The 25123-nt window shown below is 41.1% G+C and overlaps 1 protein-coding gene across 14 annotated transcripts in view; it reads right to left on the bottom strand.

Annotated features, from left to right (window-relative positions):
* sei (potassium voltage-gated channel seizure) overlaps positions 1–25123 on the bottom strand; it is a 324051-nt gene that overhangs the window by 213812 nt on the left and 85116 nt on the right. For 12 of the 14 annotated variants that reach the window (XM_033474900.2, XM_076525504.1, XM_076525513.1 and 9 more), the window contains exon 3: positions 3934–4092. The exons of 1 other annotated variant lie outside the window; for it this stretch is intronic. In XM_033474900.2, coding sequence (XP_033330791.1) covers positions 3934–4092 — 159 coding nt within the window. Of the gene's footprint in view, positions 1–3933; positions 4093–24666; positions 24869–25123 lie in introns of those variants that run through there. One more of the 14 variants, XM_033474896.2, reaches the window with a different exon arrangement.

The following is a 25123-nucleotide window of genomic DNA, read 5'->3' as shown; positions in this document are numbered from 1 at the left end:
TTAACGAGAAGTAGAATTGGTATGTAGTGACCAGACGTGCCACTGGATTCCTATTCGATAGTTTTATTCCTTCAACCTATTTTTCTTGGAAATGGTGTCTTAAATGAAAAAATGTTATTCTTCTTTTTCGACTTATTTTTTTATGTGGAATCAGCCCCTATCCGGTTGTACCATCAGTTACATGGCATCCTGTCTTAGTGGAGGAAAATTTGTGATAATCATTGAAAAACCTCCTCTAACTAGATTCGTGATTTAAAGTAAAATGTAGACTGTGGTATCCGATTAAAAAATTTTGCTTGTCTCTGCCTATTTTTAAAGTATTTAAGTTAAAAGTATCAAGTAGTGCCTATCAACATAGAAATGTTAAAAATGTTAAAAATGTTGAAATTAAGACAGTCATGTTTATATTCCAATTATGTAATTATACCCAAACATCGGAAAATTGTTGGTACTCGCAAAAAATAAGTCAAAGGAGAAAAGGCTAATGTCTGTAGTGTCTGATTTTCAGCCACCTAAAAATCATAAGAGAGTGCTGATTTTCACAAAACTCGTATGGAATTATGAACAGTGGATAGCTTTTTAAGAAAAGGTAGCAATAATGAAACTTCACTCGCAGATATCTAAAAAGCTATTGAATATCTGCTGTTATATTGGTATGCATTCGTAAACAGAATAACGAGATCTAGTACAAAGTCTCCACAAAATCGTCTTCAAGGCTTTTGCATTCTCCTTGTTAAAATAAAAAGAAAATTTATATTTATTGCGTGCCCACGTTTGCTCGATCGCTGAAATATTCAGGACACGAGAGAAGAATTTTATTCCGAGTTAAAAGAACGGAATAACATTCATACTTAACAAGTTGTTACTGGAAATTTCCATCGCGAGTCAGACTCGTCGAAGTATGGCAAAGTTCCATTTTCTTTGTGATTAAAATGCTTGGGTCTTTGTCGATTGTAATTACTTCTTAAGAGGAAAAGAAAATTTATATCTATTGGGTTGGCAACTAAGTAATTGCCGATTTGTTCAATGAAATAAAAAATTTTTTTTTACTTAGAATGAAGTTTAATCTGTAATGTATTTTCCATTTTGTTCGATGACCTTCTGCCATTTCTCTGACAACTTGAAAAATCCACGCTCGTAGAAAGTCTGATTCTTTTCGGCCAAAAACTGAGTTAAGTGTGATTTTACAGCGTCATCATCATTAAAAGTTTTACCACGGAGGGAGTTGTCCAGGGATCGAAATAAGTGGTAATCCGATGGCGCTAGATCAGGGCTATATGGTGGGTGTAACATCAATTCCCAACCAATATCCATCAATTTTTGCCGAGTGGATAAAGACGTGTGCGGCCTAGCATTGTCCTGGTGGAAAATGACACTTTTACGATTGACCAATTCTGGACGCTTTTCCTTGACCGCTGCATTCAATTTGTCCAGTTGCTAACATTCACGGATAATAAAAAATAACATAATAATAATAATAATAATAATTTTATAATATAACATTTACGGATATCATAAAAATGGGAGTGAGAGATATCTATAACTGAAATCGGCAATTACTTAGTTGCCAACCCAATATTATCTGGCTATGTTTAGTTGAACGCTTGTTCGCGGACATTCTCTGCATGTCCGTTACAAGTTAATTTATGCAAGTGACATTAACAACTTGATCAGCCACCGTAAAATCAAGCTTGTAATTATTACAGTCAACATTAACTTTGCAATTTGAGAACTTTCCTACGCGAAGTGGAAAATTAATATTCATCGCGTATCTACGTCCATTAAAATTGCCGGATCTCTGCGACAGAACAAATTGGATTTCATTCGAATTTCACTAACATTCATATTTTGTAGACTGTATGCGAAATGTTCATAACGAGTCTGACTTATTAAAAAGTTGCGAAAATTTCATAATTTTTGAGAATAGACGATTCGCATTTAACAACATTTTAATTAACTGTTGGACGGGAATACGAATTTCTTATACCAACCAGTCATACCCAATAGCATAAACTAATAATGTCGTTTGAGATTATCATGTAAAACCAGAATTTTACGTTTCCTTTTAGTACAGCAAAATCGTTGAAAGATCTATTAATAGGCTTTCGGTGGATTAAGTATTAAGCAAAAGTATCGCCGAAATGCATTATGCAAAATTGCCAAACGGTTCCAACGATTTTCCCGAAAGTCAGGAAGAAGTAAAACGCGTTTAGAGATCGCGAAAAAGTTAATCGCCCGACAATAGCTCGAGGTGTATTTAAAAAGTTATTAATGTCTCGAGCCAACAACGAAGTTTCGATCGAAGTCGGAGCTTAGATCGAGGCTCTCTTTGTTTTCCTTCGAGTGCTCGAGTGCAAAGGGTAGAACGCTTTGATCGATGTAAGCGGCAAAAAGTGATGATAAACGTGTACGAGAGTAAAGATCGTACTTCTCTGGTGCAGCGTGCAATTTGCGCGTGAGATGCAGCGATAAAAACTAAACGTTTCGATGTCTGGGGATGTCGAAGCGGTTGTAAACGCTCTTGGGCAAAAAGTGTGAAGCGTTAACAGCGATGCTTTCCCAAGTAGCCACGGGCCACGAGAACAATATTATCGAGGTTCGACGGATCGGTAATTGAAATCCGTCTGATAGAGGTGGTGATTAGTTCCGCTCCGAGTTTCCGGAAACTATTCATCGGGTCCTCTGAACGCCGCGTCCCGGCGAGCGCTGCGAGTCATTTAAATCCCGGCGTTAGGTAGTTAATTATTTTAATTAGTTTCGACTCGTTTTATTATGTCAAGGGTGCTTGCGAGATTGCACTCGAAGCACACTTGCCACGGAAAAATTGCCGGGGCGGGCCGCGTTTCAACGCCGACATTTGCATCCCTTGTTTAATCTCGTAAATAAGAGCGGCCCGCTGAAAAAGAAAAGAAAACAAGGAGAAAGAGAAAGCGAGCGCACGCCTCGAAGTACAAAACGAAACAACTCTAATTCCCTTCGTCGCGACAATAACCGAAGAATCTTGACTTCATGACACTACACAACTTAGAAGACTATCTCCGTTTCCTCAATTAGCAAACTTCTCGCGACAACAAGTTCTCACGGCGAAGTTTCCCTCCGCTCGATACGAAGAGACTGTCCGAAACACGCGTTCACATTTTCTAACAAATTTCGAGCGGTTAACGCGCCGACGTCTCGGATGATTTTCAATTCTTAAACGATCATTAATTCTTGAACATTTTCTCGGCGGTCTTCCGAATCGGATATCAACGATCGAAATGCTCGAATCCCGTGGTGCCCTGCGACGAGAGAAAGAGAAAGAGAGAGAAAGAGAGAGAAAAAGAGAAAAAGACAGAGTGAGAAAGTGTGAGAGGGGGAAGGGTGTCGGCGTCGGTTCCACGGATATATTCGTGGACATTTCATTAGCAAGGCGACACGAAGGATTCAGCGAGTTCCATTCTGCCGGACAAAAAGCGTTCCGGTGGTAATTTTGACAAGCACCTTTCGTGCATCAGTAGCACTGGCAAGGAAGGTCGCAGTGTGTTTCAAGCACGCTCCTACAGACACACCCAGCGTTAACACTTAACTACGTGACCTAGTGTCCTCGACGTTGCACAACGAAAGCGAAGCGTGCAGAGAGAAGAAAAAAAAACACACAGAGAATGCAGAATATGTCTACGAGAATAAATAGGGCAAACGGAGGCGAGCTAGGGACAGTATCTTTCCCCTAATGTTCCAGGGTTCAGCCGCCGCGTCGTCGCAGTCGTTGCTGCATTCACATTCGAACGAAACGAAACGACGACGACGACGACGACGACAACGAAAACAACAATGAAAACGACGACGACGACGACGACAACGAGACGATGACATGCAACCAACAACAATTAGCATCGCCGCGGTACAAGAAAGAGAACAGAGAGAAACAGAAGCACGATAAAAATTGCTGCTTACAGCGTGTGACGAGCCTGTTGTTGGTCTGACTTGGGGACGGGATCGCAGGCTGCGGGGGCGGCTGCGAGCTCAGGTCCTCGAAGTTTATGATTTGCAAGCAGATGTCGTCCACCTCGCTCCTGATTAACGCTATCACCTCGCTGCACAAGAACTTGGTGCCTGGAACAGAAAGTTCGGAGCTCCGGTTAGCAGGATTCGACCGAGATTCGACCGATATTCGATCGAAATTTAACCGAAATTCGATCGAAATTCAACCGAAATTCGTTCGAAATTTGAACAATCGCTTTTCTGTGGCGAATCTTCCGAAGGGAACAAGAGCAGAATATCGTAGGCGAGCAGAAAAGAACGCGGCTCTTATTGGTCGCGTTAAACGGAACGAAAATACCTGCGAGCCGATAAATACTCGGAACCGTCGTTTGCCGAACGACTGTTAGACCGGAGAACGTTCCGAACGTTGCGAGCGCACGCTAGACGGACGCGAGGCGATGAAAAAGAACCGAACGGCATAAAACCGCGGCCGACTTCCCTATAAAACGCATCTGGATTCGATCCAAATATTTATCCCGACCGGCGTTCATGGTAATGCAACCGTAAACTCGAAGATTGTTGCAGAAGCCGCGTAAAATTGCTAAGTGGGGTAACGCGATTGCGCCGCTTCGTTGATCCGAGGATCCGCGGCCGCTCGATCATCGGGTGTTATCGCGACGCGTGTCGCAACTCTTGACCCTGGTGTCCCGACAAAACGACACAGTTCCGAGATGGAAACTCGACGACGGCCAACATTCTCCGATCGAAGTTCGACGTATCGAGTTTTCGAAAAGAAAATCGCCGCCGGTTGCGAACTTTTTTTCTTAAAGAAACACTTCCAAACTCGGTGGAATTCGGCGAACTCCGAGAATGTTTGCCTCGGAGAGACTGTTGCGCGGATTAATTCGAAACTTTGTGATCACATTCGCACCGGTCCCGAGGATGCGTGCGATTCTTTTATTCAAGCGGAAACATCGAGTCGACGCGAGATCGCGGCAAGCGAGGCATGCGAACAGAAACGGATTCGGTGAACAGTTTCCTACGGGTGATCCGATTAAATCGTGGCTCCGATCTTTTAATCGACGACTTAGTTTGATCCGGGATGCTACGGGGACGTCTACCGAACGTATAATACTTGCTACGCTCCGGTAGCAAGACTACTGGAACATCAAAAAATAACGCTTCCAACACAGACACAGTTCACTCGACACAGAAAGCACAACGCTACACAAAATTCTCTACAAGCACACTCTGTTCCTTCCTCAACGTTCCACGAAACACTGGCAACAAATGGTTTCAGTTCGCTTGCACAGGGGAAAAAAAAGAAGGATCAAGATACACGTGGTTCGATACCTGACCTACACGGTCCGAACCCCACTCGAGACAAAAGCAGCCCCAAACAAGGAGACTGCTGAGCTTAATCGAGCATAAAATCCGCGAGACTCAAAGTCACACGATTAGGACCAAGGTCTACTAGGAGAGAAAGTAAATGGCGATTAGATCGAAACAAAGAGAGAGAGAGAGAGAGAGCGAGAGAGAGAGCTAGAGAGAGAGAGAGAGAGAGAGAGAGAGAGAGACTTTCTGGTTTGTTTCTAGACACGAGGCTCGCGATCGCTTGTACAAAGCTTCCTCGCGGTGTTTGCGGGCAGCATCAAGGTCACGGAAGCCCGTAGCCACGGGAACACGATTAACAACGACGACGGTGACGGCGACAGAGACGCGACGTCGACGTCGATGTCGGTGAGGGCGAGGGCGAGGGCAAGGGCGACACCGCGAGCGCAACTAATTAGCCGGCGTGGCGTGTTTACGAGTCAAGATACCCTGGAACGGGTCCAAAGGGGCTCAGTTAAAGGACACCGTGTCCCGCGGACGAAGATCAAAAGCGGCCAGAAACAGAAGCGACCGATCAGCGTTTGATCAGCGTTTGATCGGCCCGATTCGGACGCAGGCACTGTGCTTGCGCAACCGATGGAAAAGACCGTGGCAACGTAATCGTGCAGAAGCGTGCCAACAGTGTCGAACAGTGCCACCGGCCACCTGAATCCCAAAGATCGACGAACGTCATCGACCAGGAACGCCAGCGAGCGCCGCGCCGCGCGGTCCGCGATCAGATTCCGAAAGCACCGACGAAAACAACGCGAGCCGAGACACGCTTCTCTTTTTATCCCCGGTCTATTTATTCCGCGAGGAATCGGGGAAAATTTCGAGTAGGGAAGCTTGCGAAAGCCTGGACAAAGCAGTAGTGACGACCGATCATTATGTAATCGCGAGACACAATGGGCGGAGCTCGTGGAAAGAGAGAAAGTGGTGATTCAACGCGAGAAAATCAATCGGAGACTTTATGCGTGGTTTCATAATCAAAAGCCCGCCCGCGCCGGGGCTTTTGCTTGAATCTCTTCTGCAGCCTAACAGAAGCGGAGTAGAAACACGGTTATCCGAATTGATGAAACACGAGTGTCAGATCAACGGTTACTTTGTTGCGGTTGCCAGATTTAATCTTCGCCGTTGTGTACGATAAATCTTAGATCGATCTATGTTACACGAGCAGCGTGTTTCGATAACGGGCAATTCGGAGATTCGAGTTTAGGATTATAAAAATAATCAAGAGGTGCTGCCGCGGCTAAATCGAATTTAAGGGGGCGTTCTAGTGTGAACTTTTGAACAAATCAATTTTCTTTTTGGATAAAGGATATAGTAGGTTCTCCCTAATTGACGCTCAGCGTGGAAACAAAAATGAACAATTTGGAAAGAGGAGATACGATTAACATTAGATTTATCGAACCCGTCAAAATGACGGGTAATTTTTTAATTCACGATTATTCATATCGTAAAGATACATTTATGAGTTATTCGTTCAATTCATGTTACAATAACACTTGTTAAAGATCAGAATAAATGTCTTATTGTTACTTTTATAAACTAATATAAAGCAGCTATTTTTTGTGATCCGTAAAATTGATCCGTAAAATCCGTCAAATTGAATGAATAAGATACATTTAAGAGCTATTCATTCAATTTACGTTACAATACCACTTGTAAAAAATCAGAATAAATATCTTATTATTACTTTTATAAACTAATATAAAGCAACTATTTTTTGTTATCCGTAAATCTAGCGTTAATCGAGCCTTGCGGCTTGTTTTTATAGTTGTTGACAACCTGTAACTATAAAAACGAGTCGCAAGGCTCGAATAATCGTATCTCCTCTTCCCACATTGTCCATTTCCGCGTACAAGCTGAGGACCAATTAGGGAGAATTTGCTGTACACAACCGAGCCGGTCAAAACGACCGGTTTCACATTTTTTCTTTTTAAGTGGCTGAAATTACAAAAACTCTTTGATAGAAAATGATCGAATAAGTTCGATTGAATAACTCGTCTCATTAAGTTCGGTCTTGTCAGCTTTATAAAACAACATTTATTGCTCAGTTTTAGAGCTCGGTAAGATTAGAGTTAAGATATTTAGATGAAGTGAAAAGATAAATGAAGCTGCAAACTACCTTTAACTTAAACTTTAAAGACATACTGGCCCGTACTGGAATCAACCAAAAATGTTTATTTTTTTTACTTTTTAGACCGCCGAAGTTTAACAGAACACGCAAAAATCGACAATCGAATTCCAAAGTGTCGCCATTTTTCTAATTACCAATTTTCATTTCTTTTGTTCTAGTACCTGCCATAGTCAAATTCATACTAATCAAGGAACTTCCGCGTTTTTTCATTTCAAACAAGAAGAATGGCCGAAATCATGGACACCATGATACGACTTTTTTTCAAAAGCGACTATGATACAAATTAAATGTTAAAAATTACAATTAGCGGCGCTGCATACTCTTGGCCACTAATTGTAATTTTTGTTTGTTCCAACCAATTTTAGAACGTCGTTGAAACACGTACAGCTAAACCTCGTCAATTTCACTGCAAAAAATTCCCTAGAATACCCCTTCAAACTGACCATCGAAATGGCAGAGGCGGTGAATAGTGGGAATTCAGTGTACAAAATAAAAGGATTAAATAGTAATGAAATCTGTGTTAAGACTGTCTCCCGTGTTCCCAGAGGCTTTCCACAACGAAGGGGCTAAAGTGTCTTGAAAATGGTCGACAGTGTCGCGCAGGGTAATTTGTCTGGCCTTCTCGCGGAAGCAGAAAAGCCGGTGGCTCCTGTAACGAGCCCTAAAGACGTTCCCCGTGGAAGGTTACAGGGGGCGATAAAATTGAATGATCGCCCCGCGAGGAAGCTCCCTGTTCTTACAGGGCTACCACTGTGTCTAGATACACCGGCTAATATGTGCAATACGTGTGTGGTTTCTTCGGCAACGTCACAGCAAGCTGTCCCTATCGATCCGCTGGCCAGCTTTCTTTCTCTGTTTCTCAGTTCCGTGGCGTTCCTCTTTGTCTCCCGGTGGAATTACGCACGCAGACGGGTCACGCACAGCTGGCTTGTTAGACCCGATTGAAATACGAGGAAGAAAGGCATCGAGAACACAGAGGGAGAGAGAGAGAGAGAGAGAGAGAGAGAGAGAACAAGGCACAGTTCCCAAGTGGACTGCGTTGCGCTTTTCGCGTTTCCTGTTCCCATTCCATTTTTCATGCTGCGACCCGCCTTATCAAACTTTCACGTCGTCGAGGATTCCCTTGGACAAGCAGACGCTTTCCCGTCCCGTGGGATCTGCTCGACGCGACAACCTCTCGATCGCTCAGACACGATCAGCCGACTCTCGAGGCGGTAATTAATTTCTCGATCCCAGAAGCGACACGACCCCACGCTGCTGCAAAGCTAAAACTTCTTCGGGGACGTCGCATAAAGGCACTTTCTCCCAAACAGTTGGATTAAATGTAATTTTCGAAGTGTACATACAGCAACAAAAGCTATTATAGTATATCGGCTGAGTCACCCAATGTTTGCATCTAAATTATTTTTGTCATTTTTAACATCTTGCACTACGATTTATACCGCAGCAGCGTTGATTGGCATTTGTTTGTCGCTAATACATTCCTAAGCGAGACAGATAATTTATATTTATTGAGTTTCACGTTGAAATATTGATAATATTGGGTTGGCAACTAAGTAATTGCCGATTTGTTCAATGAAATACAAAATTTTTTTTTACTTGGAACGAAATTTAATCTGTAATGTATTTTCCATTTTGTTCGATGACCTTTTGCCATCTCTCTGACAACTTGAAAATTCCACGCTCGTAGAAAGTCTGATCCTTTTCGGCCAAAAACTGAGTTAAGTGAGATTTTACAGCGTCGTCATCATTAAAAGTTTTACCACGAAGGGAGTTGTCCAGGGATCGAAATAAGTGGTAATCCGATGTCGCGAGATCAGGGCTATATGGTGGGCGTAACATCAATTCCCAACCAATATCCATCAATTTTTGCCGAGTGGACAAAGACGTGTGCGGCCTAGCATTGTCCTGGTGAAAAATGACACCTTTACGATTGACCAATTCTGGTCGCTTTTCCTTGACCGCTGCATTCAATTTGTCCAGTTGCTAACATTCACGGATAATAAAAAATAACACAATAATAATAATAATAATTTTATAATATAACATTTACGGATATCATAAAAATGGGAGTGAGAGACATCTATAACTGAAATCGGCAATTACTTAGTTGCCAACCCAATAGAAGGGCAGAACTTTATTTCGATTTGGAAGAGACGAGTAACATCCAAATCTTTGCAACAAGTCTGACACAAAAATTGTGGCGCAAACGATTAGGGATACGCCAAATGTCTTGAGGACAAAGTTGAGTGGTTTAATAGAGAAGGTCAGCTTCGATTATTTTAAACCGCCCTTTCTCATATACCTACAATGATCATCCCTTTCGTTAGGAATTCAGCGGTAATAATTATCCAAGGTCATTTAAGGTCAGGGTCAGGGAAAGGGGAATCTCGGGCGGCCGAAAAATTAGCCTGTGTTTCTGAACTGCTCGATCCCCTGTGTCGAAGTGGGAAGGAAACAACTACAAGCAGATCTGTTGGATCATGAAGGGTAACCGGTTGACCCGACGTTCATAATCAAACAGCTCCCAAATAGGGTAGCATGACCCGGCCCCAACGATTGGTCAGCCTCCACCCAGGTTCGAAGGTATGGGGTCCGCGCGCCATAAAATGCCAACAGCCAGTAAAGTGACGGATTAAAACCAACTCCGGTAATATGCCGCTCTTAAACAAGGTAGTAAAGTGACCTGGCTGCCCGGAATGAATTTAAGAAACTAACTGACTAATTAGGTCAGGGTTAAACGTACAAGACTTAAAATGTATGTAAACATAACTCTTAATACAAACTATATTAAGTATATCAGTAAATATGTATAATTTTGTACTATAAACTAGTACTATAAAATACTGTGTACTATATAATGTACTATAAAATAATTAAAATTACTTTGGCAGTACAAAATATATTTTTATAATTTATTAATATATTTATAATATATTTATTATTAATATTATTATTATATATTATATTTATTATTAATATTATTATTATATAATAATAATTATTATTATTATATATTATATTTATTATTAATATATATTAATATAATATATTTATAATTTTTAAAGTGACATGTTCTATTTCAAAGTAATATTTATAATCCATTGTACTGTCTATTATTACATTGTTTATAATTGATCACATACTCTTTTACCATTTTGCAGAACATATTTGTACTGGCCTGTTAAACTTTTTTAAATAATTGGGAGAGAATCGCTTTTCTCATAACTAATTACAAAACTGGTTTAACATTAAGATCGTCAAATTAAGTTTTATATTTTAATTAAACATTATAAAATTATAATATAATACAATAATTGTAACATATAAAATGATTGATATCGTAATTAATAAATTATATTCAAATTCGGCAACCTTAAAAACATAAGAGTACCGAGTTTCATAAAAATTATATGAAATGAATCCTGGTCGTCTTTTTCGAAAAAGCTACCCCTGTGCCTCGTTCGGTCGCTCCTCTATCGCGCGGACTAATCGTTACACGGCCAATACCGTCAGCCAGCCCATCGAATAGGTCCTCTCGGTCCCATCGGTTCTTTAGAGAAAGCCGAAACGTTCGTTCGACCGAGAAACACTCAATGTTTCTTCCGCATCGATCCGATAAATGTTTGAAATTTCGCTGAACAGGCGCAGAACTAATTTTCTCGCGGAACGACAAACTCAATTGTCACGGCGAGAGGCAATGAAGCGTTAATGCAGGGGACGTATCGCCGCGCCGGTGCAGAGTTTTCCACTTGGTCTCGTAGCCGGGGGCTGCAAGACACTGTTTTACGAGGTTGTTACGAAAAAAAAAGAAACGTACGCGCGCGCGACGCGCCGTAAAACGTGGATAGCACCGATCCAAGAAAAAACAAGTTTCCCAGAGCTGCGAAACGGCTTTGGAAAAATACAAACCGGAGGTTCGAACGTTTCCGTATACCGTTCAACGACTGAGCGGCTCGAGCGAGGCGTATTACGATGTTCAAAAACGAAAGAGAGCAAAAGAGAGGGAATAAGAGTGCCGGGCACAATGAAAAGCGTGTGCAGAGAGGAGAGGAAGACAAAGAAAGAGAGACAGAGAGAGAGAGAGGAAAAGAACGAGAGTGAAGGAGAGAGAGAGAGAAAGTGGCGGACTGTCTTAATTACGGTCTCAATTACAGGCAACGAACTAAGCGGAGCCGCAAGGACACTTGCTTTGTTGCGGCTTCGTTAGGTCTACATCTTGCTCGAGTTCCTGTTCGAAGGCCGCAAAGACACACAGCGCAGCAACGAGCCAACGTTAACTAGCGTGCCGCCAAGAGATCCCGAAGAAATCGGAATCATTGTTCTTCGGCCGCGACGGAGAAGCAAAGGAAATGTTTGCGTATGCAATCGAAACGAGCCCGAGGAACGATCTCGCCAGAAAAGTTTCGCATTAGCATACAGGGAAGAATGTTCAATGAATGTCCTCCCGAGAAGAGGACAGCGTCGTAGATCGGTAAAAGCGTCCACGAAAAGGCCACGTCTACAACGTCGTTGCTACGAATCTCCGGGCTACAATGCGATAGAGAGCACAGTGTTTTCATTTCTTTTCCCGGCGTTGTACATCGGATCCCGTAATGCTTCCAGCGCAATAAAGACGATGCAATAATAATAGAAGCTGTCCAAGAAGAATGTGTGCGCGGAGCAAGCAACCGGCAAGGACCCCGGTGGCACTCTAACTTAATTGAAGTCAGCCCCGACCGCGGCGCAGAGCAAAGCCGTGGAGAAAAAAAAAGAAAGAAATCGTTCCAACGTCGCCGAGGCGTCCGCGTTCGCTCGAAGCCCCCGGTTTGCTACCGAGATTGCTCCGGGCTCGGTCACGGAGCCCGTAGAAGGCCCGCGAACTCGAACGCTGTTGATCGAGTGATCCCAGATGCGGTTTAGAAGGCCAGGGCGGCGTCGCCAACGAGACGTCGAGCACACTTGCTTTGTTTCGGTCGAGTAGTCCGGTCTCGTTAGGTGCTCGTCGCTTTCGAAACCAAAGCGGGAAGGTCGGGGGTAGATCTGTGGGCCGGCCGAGGAAAAACCGTAGCGGGAGCGGCAGGGGAGAACCGGGAGGAAACGCGGAGAGGAAACGCGGAGAGGGTTGAACGCACCCGGGGTCCATTCAGCGCGGCGTTCTTCGCCGGAGAGGGAGAGAAAGTATCGGAAGGCGGTCTTTCAACAGGCTGCACCGTCTCGAGAATGCTTTCCTTCGGAGGAAAAAAAACGATAATCCATCCGGCCGGGTAAAACACCCGGCATCGATTTTCCGAGGCCGCCGGGCCGCGTTCGCCTCCGTCGGTTTCGCGTCCTTTGACGTGGGATGAAGAGTCCGGGGCTCTGTCTTCGGGGAGAATTCTTCGGGTTCTCGTCGACGAAAACGACGCCGAAGTTGGGGAACTTCGGGGAAGTCGTTCTCTGTATTCGCTACTGCGTCGCGACTTCCGTCACAATCTTCTTCATTAGCTCAAAAAAGCAATTTGAATTCAGTTATCCAGAGGGACGGCTGCTACCAACTTTGGCATGCAAATGCTGGTTCATCGACGAGACGCGGATCAGTGAAGCTACCTTCCAGGGAATCAGTTTGCTCGTTGAAAGTCAACCGCAAAAATTCCCACTTTAAGTACACCACCCTCCAAAAGTATTAAAACACTTGCAAATTTACGTGTAAATTATATTATTATTATATAAGTCTTTATGCAATTAGTTTACCTATTTACTTACTGATGCAATTAGTTTACCTATTTATTGTATGTTAGTCATTGTAAACGTATGCTGAGTTCGCTTCGTATGTTATCGAAATATGTGGGACATACTATGACATGCATACAACCAAATAGTATCAGAAATAATCGAAAAACTAATAAAACGGATGCTGAAGTTAGTCCAAAAAATAATTAAAAAATGCGGTGGATGTATCGACAAAAAGAAAATTTAACCCTTTGTATTCCAATGTCGCGATGTAAAATGCATAAATAACAGCACAAAATCTTTTATTTATTAATTCTTATAAAATTCCATAGTAACATAATGATTTTTATTTCAATTCAACTTTTGATATATTATAATGAAATAAATATATATTGGCACATATATTGTTAGGAATATCGAAAAAAAGCTTCGGAGTGCAAAGGGTTAATTTTCTTATTTTTATTAGAATGTAAAAAATATAGAGATATGTGTAAGTACGTGTTACAGTTTAATACAATTAACTTTGAAATAAATTGAAGAAATTATAGCAATTTGCGATCGGTTTATTAAATTTATTTCGTTTTCTGTAAGTGTTCTAATACTTTTGAAGGACAGTGTAAATTGATTAAGACTAAACCTATCAAACCGATCAAAATTACCGGTGAATAAATTTTTTAATCGAAGCATAAATCTTAATAAAAATGGAGAAAGGTCTGAATAATTGCAGTCTTCTCATCGTTATAAAGCAGCACACGTTAATTACTCTCAAGGTTCGGTAGATTTAGTGTCAATGAAACTGAAACTAAAAAATTGAAAATCGTAATGGATCGTATTTTAACTCTTTTGCGTTCTAAACATTCTACTAAAATTCAGTTTGTTCGATTATGTCACAACAAAAATTAATTATTAAAACTAATGAAAAATTAGTGTCGCCGATGTGGCACTCAACGTGTTAATTACATCATCGACGTTCAAATTCTTCGACGATATCAACAGCTGACCGCGTACATTGCCATTTTCCAAAAGGTCCCGGAAACCCGCGTCAATTTTGATCATTCGATAGATTTTTCCCATCAAAACGGCACCTATTAGTTCGGAGTAGAGCTGTGACCAGACATAGTTTTATGAGTAAATATATGAGTAGATTATGCGAATTGTTCTACAAAATAAAAATTGTCAAGGTTATTTTTCAAACCTGTTTGTCAGAGACGTAAATCAGATGGAAATGTCTTCGCACGATATAAATGGCTCTCTAGCTAATTAACGCTAACCGTGCCGGGCGATAAAAGTAATTCGCCTTTGTTGCCTTATACAAATTTCAGTACTGAATTTATTTAGATTTTTCCAATTTTTATATTAATATTATATATATCGAGATGAATAAATTTATTGAATGGTTTCCGGTGGTTGTGTCTTTATGACTTCAATAATTATGACTTTAATAATCGTTTCTCATTTAGGTCCCCTTTGGTTTATACTATTTATCAACGATATTTGTAAAATCCTTTTAATCCGCCACTTTTCCTTGTTTACGGACGATTTAAAATACTTTGAAATCGTTTCGTGCGATGTTGACGCTCTTTTCATATAACATGACCTAGATAGACTACAATTGTGGCGCACCAAAAATAATCTCTCTCTTAATATATCGAAATGTCGTGTCATTCGTTTCTGTCGCAAAATAAATGAAATCGTTTATTCCTCCTCCATTTCTGGTGAAACACTGTCAGTTGTAGATATTATACGCAACCTAGGCATCTATCTCTCCAAAATACCTCCTTAAAACGCTTAGGCTTATTGATCGATATTATAAATTATTTAAAAATATTAGCACAGTCCTAACACTTTATACATTCCTTGTATAATACTTTCTATACTTGAATATTAATATGTTATATGGACCTTACATTATCAACACCAAGCATTTTCTGAGACTTGCATTTCACTATACCGATACACCTATGGCATTTCTTTTCCGTGATTATGACCACGTGCTCCATTTACAGTAAATTCTCCCTAATTGACCCTTAGCTTGGAACAAAAATGGACAATTTAAGAAGAGGAGGCACGATTATTCGACCCTTGCGGATCGTTTTTATAGCTGTTCGCAATCGATAACTATAAAAACGAGCTGCAAGGCTCGAATAATCATATCTCCTCTTCCCAAAGTGTCAAGCTGAGGGTCAATTAGGGAGAATTTTAGGTAGAATTCCTAAAATTCCTTTTTAAAAATTCCTTTTTAGGGAGAATTCCTAATGGCCGTCGAACAGCATCGCATTGTTGCAGATTTATTATTTATTTACAAACTCGTTAATAATCGTATCAACTGTCATGATATTTTGGAAAATTTCTGTGCATCGTTTCGCTCCATTTGCTTCCTGAACTTCACTATATGCTCTATGGCCACCATAACTGCTTCAACCACCTACTAGTCAATGCAAGTCACTATAGACAGTTTCTTATTTTTAAAACTCATATTCAACTTTCAAACACTCTATTCTTATTACGATTATTGTTCACCATCCAACTACCCAATTTTTCCCATTTTTTATCAATTCTCTTTTGTATTTTATTTTAATCTTTGGCTTTTCGGTGGTACTACATTGTAGGTCTGATAATTTTACATTTACTGTAATTTCTATTTCTTAATTTTCCTTCTCACTTATTATATTGTGTTATTATTATATATTTTTATTTTATTGTACTCGTGTTACAGTTGTGTAAAATATTTCTTTTTTTCTAAAGTTATTAAAATATTCCCAAACTCATCCAATATCTGCGCATTTTTATTTTTGACGCAGACATTTTTGCCAAACGTGCATAAAATCCATAGTCTATCCGAGATATTCGTGCAAACGTTCGCGTTCGAAAAAGTTATGGTTTACAGAACCTAGAAGACATGTTTCATGGAATTCTTCGGATCCATATTTATCAAGTCTGGTCAAGAACTAAAAGATATTAAAATAACGTCCGAATGATATTGTCAAATTGTTAGCTGATCAATGATGTAATAATTAATAGTATTTAAATGTATTGTTTTTAGCGTTCCAGCGATATTTTATTAGTATTATATTACTATAATTAACCTTAATTAAATAACAAGTAAAAAGAATCCAATCCAATCAAAAAATATCAGAAGAAATCATTTTTAAATATTGTGTTCACTTTATTTCACATGACGCATCATAAAATATTATAATTTCTACCGTAGAAACATTTTGGAAGCTTGAATTGTGTATTGATCCACGCTTATTCAAACTTTGACCAGTTTTAAGACTTTAATTCTAAATCAATGAAATTAATAATCAATCAGCGTTAAAAACAGTAATAACTCTTCTTGCCAGTTCTATGAGGTACTTAAATTAAGCTCTAATTCAGAGGCCACATACAATTTCTTAACACTTTGACTGCCACACCAACAATCTCAAAATTCTATAAAATTAAAGTATTTCATCTAACCGAATCAAAATTGAAAAGTTACGCTCTATAACATCAATTACATTTTCAATGCTAATAGAATTAGGAAGATATAACAAATTAGCATAAAAATTGATGTCAAACAAGCAAACAAGTTTGCCGCTCTAAATGTCGTCGCGCCAGTCGAGATATTAACGCAATCGATCCGGCGAAAGGACCGTGTATCGAAGTGATCGTAATCAAAGGTATTCGCAGAGAAAGACAGTCTTCGATTGAGCCGTAAATTCACCACCCTAGACTCGATAACCACGGACAGATTCATCGCCACGGATCGCGAGGAAACATTCGCAGTGAATTTAGCGATCGGTTTGTGGATAGCAGCTCGAAACTCGCCGGTAAGACGGCGCACGTCCGCGTTTGTGACGAATGTTGGTCTAACGGTTGCGGAGCGTGTAACAGTTCTGTGATGACTACGCCCTCCTCGGATAGGATCGAGGGAAAGAGCGACGAGAAGAGAGAGAGAGAGAGAGAGAGAGAGAGAGAGAGAGAGAGGAGAGACAGAGTCCAATGGACCGGGCCTATTTCGAGACTGCGACGCGGGCAGACACTAATAAACTCGTGTTGATACTTCTAATGTTCTCACGATAGGGTTCTACACGTGCAACAATTCTACGCTCGGAGCGGACTAATGGCTGCGGCACGCGTTCCCTCCGCAATAAAATCGAGCCTGAGCGCGTCGAGGAACTCGCGAGTCCACGTGCTCCCTCTCACCTGCGCCTTATCAAACTTATATTCGTGTCTCAAGGCTGGCCGGCGGGCGGCACGGTTACGATGTTACGAGCACATGTGAGGCGTCCACCCAATTATTTAATTAATCGGAAAACCGTGTGCTCGCGCTGCCCGCAAGCTTCCCACCCGCCTGCTCCACTCGGCGAGAGAAAAAGATCGTGACGGCCCTCGTTCGACAAGTCCGAACAATGTTGCAATCCATCCGATGAAATCGCGAAGGTCATCTCGTCATATTTTTAGACGCGGCCAAGCGTCCAGAAGCTTTTCCGTCGATACAACGGCTCCGTTTCTTCTTTTTTTTTTTTGGTTCAACGTCGAACGAGCCGAAAACAACGGGAAGAAACGAAAGAAACGCGGCACCGTTGATTCGACGACGACGACGATCCGAAGGTGCGGACGCGTAATCGGACCGTGTAAACCGACGGGCTATCGCGTAACGCGCGAAACCGACTCGCTTCGCCGCATCGGGACAATCGCGCGGCCGCTCCACCCGGCCACGATCGAGCGAATCCGTGTCACCGATAGATAGATCGACGGGGCGACGGCTAAAAAAAAATATCAAACAGAAAGGAGGAGCGCAGGGGCCGGCGGGTCGAGGTGGCTAGGTTTCGATAATACCACGCGGCTACGCGGCTCCGCGCGCGAACATAGCCAAATGAATTTCTAAAATTGCACCGGCCTACCACCTAGCGCGCACTATAAATAAGCATCCCCTTTGCGGTGCTCCCCTGCGCCGAAAATACACCCAGTCCACTCTAATTCGTGCGACTAATTTACGCGTGGCCCTTCCTGATCGAGCCGCACACGGCATGCGTTGACCTTGTGCACGATCCGCACCGATCACCGATAATCTCGAGACATTCCGAAAAACCCTGGCTTCCGGAGGGAAGTGCTTCGACGTCGAAGTTCTCGAACCTCCGGAAGTGTCCGCGCGATCTTTTATCGCTGCTTCTCACGCAAGACGTTGTTCCATGGATTCGTCTATAATAAACTGATCCGGGAAATGTTCTTTTTCGGGATGCAAAACGTCGCGCGGGTCAATGAGAACGAAGAGAACCGACTGCAAGGAAGGTCTATCAGTAACGAGTTGAGCAAGTCGGAGTTGGAACCGCAGTGCTGAACAATTAATCGCTCCTGTTGGTGTATGCACCATTTATCCTGAAGTCTGTGACACCGGTGTGAAACCGACTAGCAGCGACAAAGTATTAAGCTGCCAGAAAAGTTTTCTCCGTTTCGTTTTCGACTAACGCTGCGTCTTAATTAGATGTCGCGCGACTGCGAAACCGTTGTTATCCAACCGACCGACCAACATAACCAGAAACAAATGAAACGCGTCTTATGGTCGCGTTCAAATTGCGGATGCATGCGACGCGACGACGTCGTGTTTGCCGACGCATCGTTCGAATTTGAAACTGGTTTGTTCCTTGTCGCAACGCACGTTCGACTCCTCTACGAAAGAAATGAATAATTTCGTGGAATTATTGATTCCCGCGGTTCAAAGAAGACCTATTTTAGTGAACAAATGGAAGGAAATTTATGAGACCATATATTCGTGGGCAAAGAACGGCAAAAAGTGGATACACCTTTCTCGCGTTGCTTCTGGAATGTGGTCAAAAGTATTTTGCATATTTCTAGTCTATTGATAAAATAAATTGCTTTCTTGAAACTGGTGGTAACAGTGGTGAAATTCACTGAATTTTATTCTATCTTTATATATTTATGCAACTGCGCCACGTTTTCTTTTCTCTGAATTGTTTTGTTATTACACAGGATGTCCCAGCATAGGTGACACAACCGAGAAGAGGATGATTCTATATGAAAAAACAAATCGAAAATAAGAAATACAATTTTCTCATTGGAGACATGTCAACGACTTTGAATATTCAGCGAGTACGCATACAAGTAACAATATAACTTATTATTACAATAAAGCATATTGTATTACAAAATAGTATACAATGTCACTTATTAGTAGTACTAATATAATTAATATTAACATGATGTACTGTGTTACTCATTTCTGTCTATGCATTGTAAATGGATTTCAATGAAGATGAGACATCTAATTTAGTTACCAACTTTGTTTATGCAAAAATTGTTGAAAATGTAATATAAAATAATCGATGATAATAATAATCAAAATAATGTGTAAATAATCAAAGTCGATTTTCGCAGCGATAAAGCCTCAACTGAAAAAATTGTATTCCTTATTTTCAATTTGTTTTTTTTTATGTAGAATCGCCCCCTTCTCGATTGTTCCACCGATGCTGGAACACTTTGTATATTTTACATAACAATTTTCAATGAAAAAGAAACAAGTCCGACGTCGACAAAAACATCTTGGAAACTGTCCGACTCGATCGTAAATAATATTCAATAGACGGCGCTGTGTAGGCACTGTCGCTTTGTCATACGACTTTTTTGTTACACGACATATAATTAATAGACTAATTAGTTTATTTTTAGGGAAAGATCGAACAGTACCGACAGGATGTGAACATTTATATGTATTCGTGTTGTTGAGCACCACCAAGATCGCGAATTACGAAATTGCGACAATCTAATACAAACAATGAAATAAGATTGTATTTGTCTGAAATTCATTGTAATGTATTTCGTTGTAAACATGGTTCGCATGTCAAGAAACGAATGCGAGAAGATTTGTGAATGTGGCACGTGATGTAAAAGATTGGTAAATGTACGAGAAATCATGGAAGAAAAAGTTAGTTGAATATGAATTACTAATTTGTTATATTCATATTTGATTATGATTGATTTATATTATATCGATATTTGTGTATAACGAGTGATATTATAATTAATAGACAGCTGGTCTTTATGCGAAATAAACATTTTCAACATTCGTTGCAAGCGATAAGACCAACTTTAAAATTTCATTCTCCGTTCAATAATTTTGGTAACTCATAAAAAACGTATCAATGGTTTTTAGTTCCGTTAATCTTTATTGCGTTTCGAATCGCAGCAACTCTGTTTTGCCATAAATGCGTAAAATCCGCAGTCTAATAATAATTAGTTTCAACAGCCGCCTCGACAATTTCAAAAATTACTTACAATTCACGTATCTCATTTAATCAAATTAAAATTGAAAAATTAAATTGTATCGCATCGGTGACTTTTTAAACATTCTTACGCTTTCCTGACTACGATAAAATTATAAAAATAACAACACATTAGGGTAAAGATTAATTTCCAAATCTGATCAAATAATTTCGTCGCCCATGTATAAGTAACGCGGTAGTAAAATGGTTAAACATTTGTTATCGTTAAAGGAGATGTTACCAGTTTCCGCTATCATAAATCGAACGGTATTTACGTATACCATTGCGGCGAATCGCTCGAAACCACTTTCATCGAGTTCTGCTGCAGCGGACACTGCAACACAATTATATATCATCTTGCCTGGCAAGTATGGAAACGAAAGCTGCTCGTCGAAGAGTTAACTTCCCTGGCGAATAGATCGAAGGGACGTTCGCGGCGAAACGAATGTTCCAGGATCCTGCAGATGCAACGGCGGTACTAGGAAGAGAGAGAGTGTGAGAGGGGTCGAGAGGGAGAAGGTGGCATAGGGCGAAGGGACAGCGATAAAAGTAGGAATCGGGGTATAATCGAGAAATATCAGGCAATTATCGCTTGATGAGGTCCCGGTGCCTGGTGAAACGATTGGTGGATAGTGAGGAGGTCACGATACCGCAGTGGAACGAACAGCCGAGTGGTTAATGGGTTAACGGCTCCCTCCAATTGGTCGATGACGCTGTGCCCTCGTGACGTCACCGAGTGCAATGCCCCTGTGACGTGGCAACGTGTGCTGCAGGCCGAGCACTGCACAGAAATAGCATGTGCTTTCTCTCTCCGTCTCTCTCGCCCTCTCACCCTCCCGCCCTCTCTCTGTCACTTGTTCTCCCTCCCTCCTTCCTCTGTGTCTCTCTCTCTCCCCCTCCCGCCCCTTCGCGGTCCTGATCCCTGTCTCTCTCTCTCTCTCCCTCCCCCCCTCTCTCCCTCTCTCACCGGATTCGCTCCCTTTTCAAAGTGTGCTTTCGGGCTTGCGAACCACGAAACCTCCTCGACTCGACGGTAGTTGCCAAAAACGGCCACCACGTGACCGGCCCAGGAAAATGTCAAGCGTCCACGAAATAGGAAGGCAGCGAATCGCCACGCCGCGGCTGTGCGGTTCACCTGGTTTACTACGGATGACCCTAATCACACGCCGCTATGATTCTCCGATCGGGATGACGGGACAACCGCCGTCTCTGCTGCAAGTCTATGCACCTCGCGCAGAAACTCAAGGTTCCACGAAAAGAAGGGCTTCGAGGAGCCGATAGAAGACCGATCTAATTTACGAACGACAGAGACGAACCGAAGACCGAGAGGAACCAGATTGCAGCAGGGATTTCGAAATGTGAATTCCGCTATCGTACCGGTATTTTTTGGTTATACAGTAATTTCTCCGTAATTCGCGCTCAGATTGCGCACAAAAATGGACAATTTGGGTCTAAATTGGGAACGAATTGCGTCTCGTTTTTACAGATATTGATAATCGGTAATTATAAGAACGAGCCGCAAGTCTCAAGTAATCGTATCTCCTCTTCCCAAATTGTCCATTTTTTTGTGCGCATTCGGAACGCGAATTAGGGAGAAATTATTGTATCTTCAAAAACGCTTGTAGAAATACGAAAATATCACGCCGCTATACAAAAATATCGGTACCTATCAGTCATTTTTCGATTTCCCTATTTGATTATAATTTCCAACGTATTTTTAACACTAGGTTTACGGAATGCGTAGAAATGGCGCACACAAAATTGTTTAATTTACGATTATTCAGCTACGAAGATAGATTTAGGGGGATTTATTCGATAAATTTATTTCATTGGATATGCGTTTATATATATATATATATATATATATATATATATATATATATATATATATATTATTATATATTATTATTATATATTAGAGACATATATATATATATATATATATATATGGGTGATAAAAATGGTTAAAACTCTACATGAATTAATGCTCTTTACTTTTACCAAGCAATATAAAGTAGCTGCTTTTGGGGCTTCGTGAATCTAGTGTTAAACACAGATGTAGAACTAATATTATTTTACTATCGATATGCATGTACCAAAACTGGTATGCAGTAGCAGAATTGCTATGATACTGTAGTCGGCATGTTTATGATAATATACAACATGTATTATGTCCGCGAGTGGAAGAGAATACGATATTACAATCTACAATAGACAAGCGAAACATATGTCCTTTCTTGCGACTGCAGTTGGTACTGCGACTGCGGTAGATTTTAAGTAATACGTTTAAAAGCCTCATCAATTTTAACTATAAAAATATCGACATAATATATTCTAGTATAAAAATATACTGATATTATACATAAATATACTGATATTTTTATATCAGTTATTATTATAAATAATAGTAATACTAAGTAATATGTTCAAAAGCCTTATTAATTTTAACTATAAAAATATCGCCATAATATTATATTCTAGTATAAAAATATCGATATAATATTATATTCTAATATAAAAATATACTGATAATTTTATACTAGAGTATAATATCATGTCGATATTTTTAATATACTGATATTATATATAAATATACTGATATTTTTATACTACTATAAATAATAGTAATAGTAAGAAATATGTTTAAAAGCCTTATAAAAATACCGACATAATATTATACACTAGTATAAAAATATACTGATTTTTATACTAGAGTATAATATTATGTCGATATTTTTAATATACTGATATTTTCATACTAGCATAAATAATAGTAATAGTAAGTAATATGTTTAAAAGCATTATAAAAATATCGACATAATATTATATTCTAGTATAAAAATATAATATTATGTCAATATTTTTAATATACTGATATTATATATAAATATACTGATATTTTTATACTAGTATAAATAATAGCAATAGTAAGTAATATGTTTAAAAGCCTTATAAAAATATCGACATAATATTATACTCTAGTATAAAAATATATTTTCCAGTATAAAAATCAGTATATTTTTATACTAGAGTATAATATTATGTCGATATTTTCATAGTTAAAATCGATAAGGCTTTTAATCGTATTACTTAAAATCTATCATCTGTGCCATGTTACCAAAAGGAAAACCGAAAAAACCCGATATTTATTTCGGTTTCGGTATTGAACCGATTTCAGTCTTCGCACATTTCAGTTTTGCAACGAACTCCGTATTATCTCGATTTCGGCGCAGCCTAATTACTGAATCAGTGATCAGAATCACGCCGTTCTTACGTCTCTTCGAAAATCTCGATACTCGCGAAACACAAGGTCGAAGCTTCTAGCTCCGCAGAGAAGTTGACCCCTGGTACTGGCGAATCTCAAGATTCCCCAAGGACAGGAAGGTTCAACGAACCCGAAAAAGCAATCTAATTTCCTCGGAGGAAGCCGAGCTCGCCCCGTCCAGCTCGATTTTTTCCAGCAGACGAGAGCCGAAGAGCGAAACTACCATTTTCATGGCAGCGGGACGCCCCGGCCGAATTTGAACTGGCTCGAAGAGATATCGTGGCAGGTACTAAAGGTCTTATCGATGCTCCCAGTGTCCCTAAGTCAAGGTGGCTCTCCCGCAGGTCTGAACTATGTTAAGCCCGAAACTCGGTCGTTCAAGGTTCTCGAAACACACGAGGTCTACGATCTCGCTCAGCTATCGAGCCGAGTCTATCGTGAAAAGTGGACGTTTGGCCGCAACAATGTCCCTTATCTCCGGCCGATTCTTCCTCGGCTGCGGAACCAGGAGAACCCCGGAGCTTCTATCGAACGAAATGCCGTGAATTCGACCTTCCCGGAGAGAACCGCCACCCTTTGTCGTGACACGAGAACAGCCTGCAGCTCGTCTGACCTTTCATTTCCCCTTGTCTCGTTTCTCTTTTTTTCGAGAAGCCTGTTCGGCCGGGCAGAACAAGTCTCCCCGATCCTTCGGAACACGGGAAACCGCATCGATCATCGTACTCAGGAATATTCGACGAGGTTCCCCGGGCGGAACCGGCTCAATCCGGACCACCATGGAACGTCCCTTCAATCGGTAAAATGCTAATATCCCCGAGGATCCGACCCGCTTTGATCCGCGAAGCAATATCAACCGGCCCCGCGAAAAAATTCATAAAACTTCCGCGATGAACCCGTTGCACCCCCGTTCCATCCTAATAGCGGTCCTTAATGAGCGAACTTCGGGGATAGAGGGCCGAGTAAAATTGACCTACAATCTCATGGGGATCCATTCACGCTGTTCCTCCGGGCACTCCAGGTCGCAGCTCATCGCTTTCTCCCGCATCTTCACGCGCGGATCGATCCCTCGCTCCCTCTCCTCTCGTTCACAGGGAGAAATCTCACGCACACCCTCGCACAGCCTAGTAGCACAGCTCAACAGGTAATATCCGCTCGCGTTCTTTTTAATTTTTGCCCGAGCTCACGTATCGGTCGTCGCGATATCCGCCGTCGAAATCAACATTTTTACGGACACGGCCAGAGAGGGAGATCGAGAAAGAAAGAGTGAGAGAGAAAGAGAGAGAGAGATATAGAAAGAAAGAGAGGGAGAGGGAGAGAGAGGGAGACACTGTCGTATACTCTCTGGTCGCCGTCGTCGCGATGACTGCAAGCTCGCACCTTAGGCGGTGTCTTAGCGCCGCTGCTCCCCGGCGGTGCTGTCGAAATTGTCGG

The sequence above is a fragment of the Megalopta genalis genome, chromosome 12 (assembly GCF_051020955.1).
Source record: "Megalopta genalis isolate 19385.01 chromosome 12, iyMegGena1_principal, whole genome shotgun sequence".
Lineage (NCBI taxonomy): Eukaryota > Metazoa > Arthropoda > Insecta > Hymenoptera > Halictidae > Megalopta > Megalopta genalis.
Note: the sequence above shows the minus strand (reverse complement) of the source record. Positions and strands in the feature narration are given on the sequence as shown.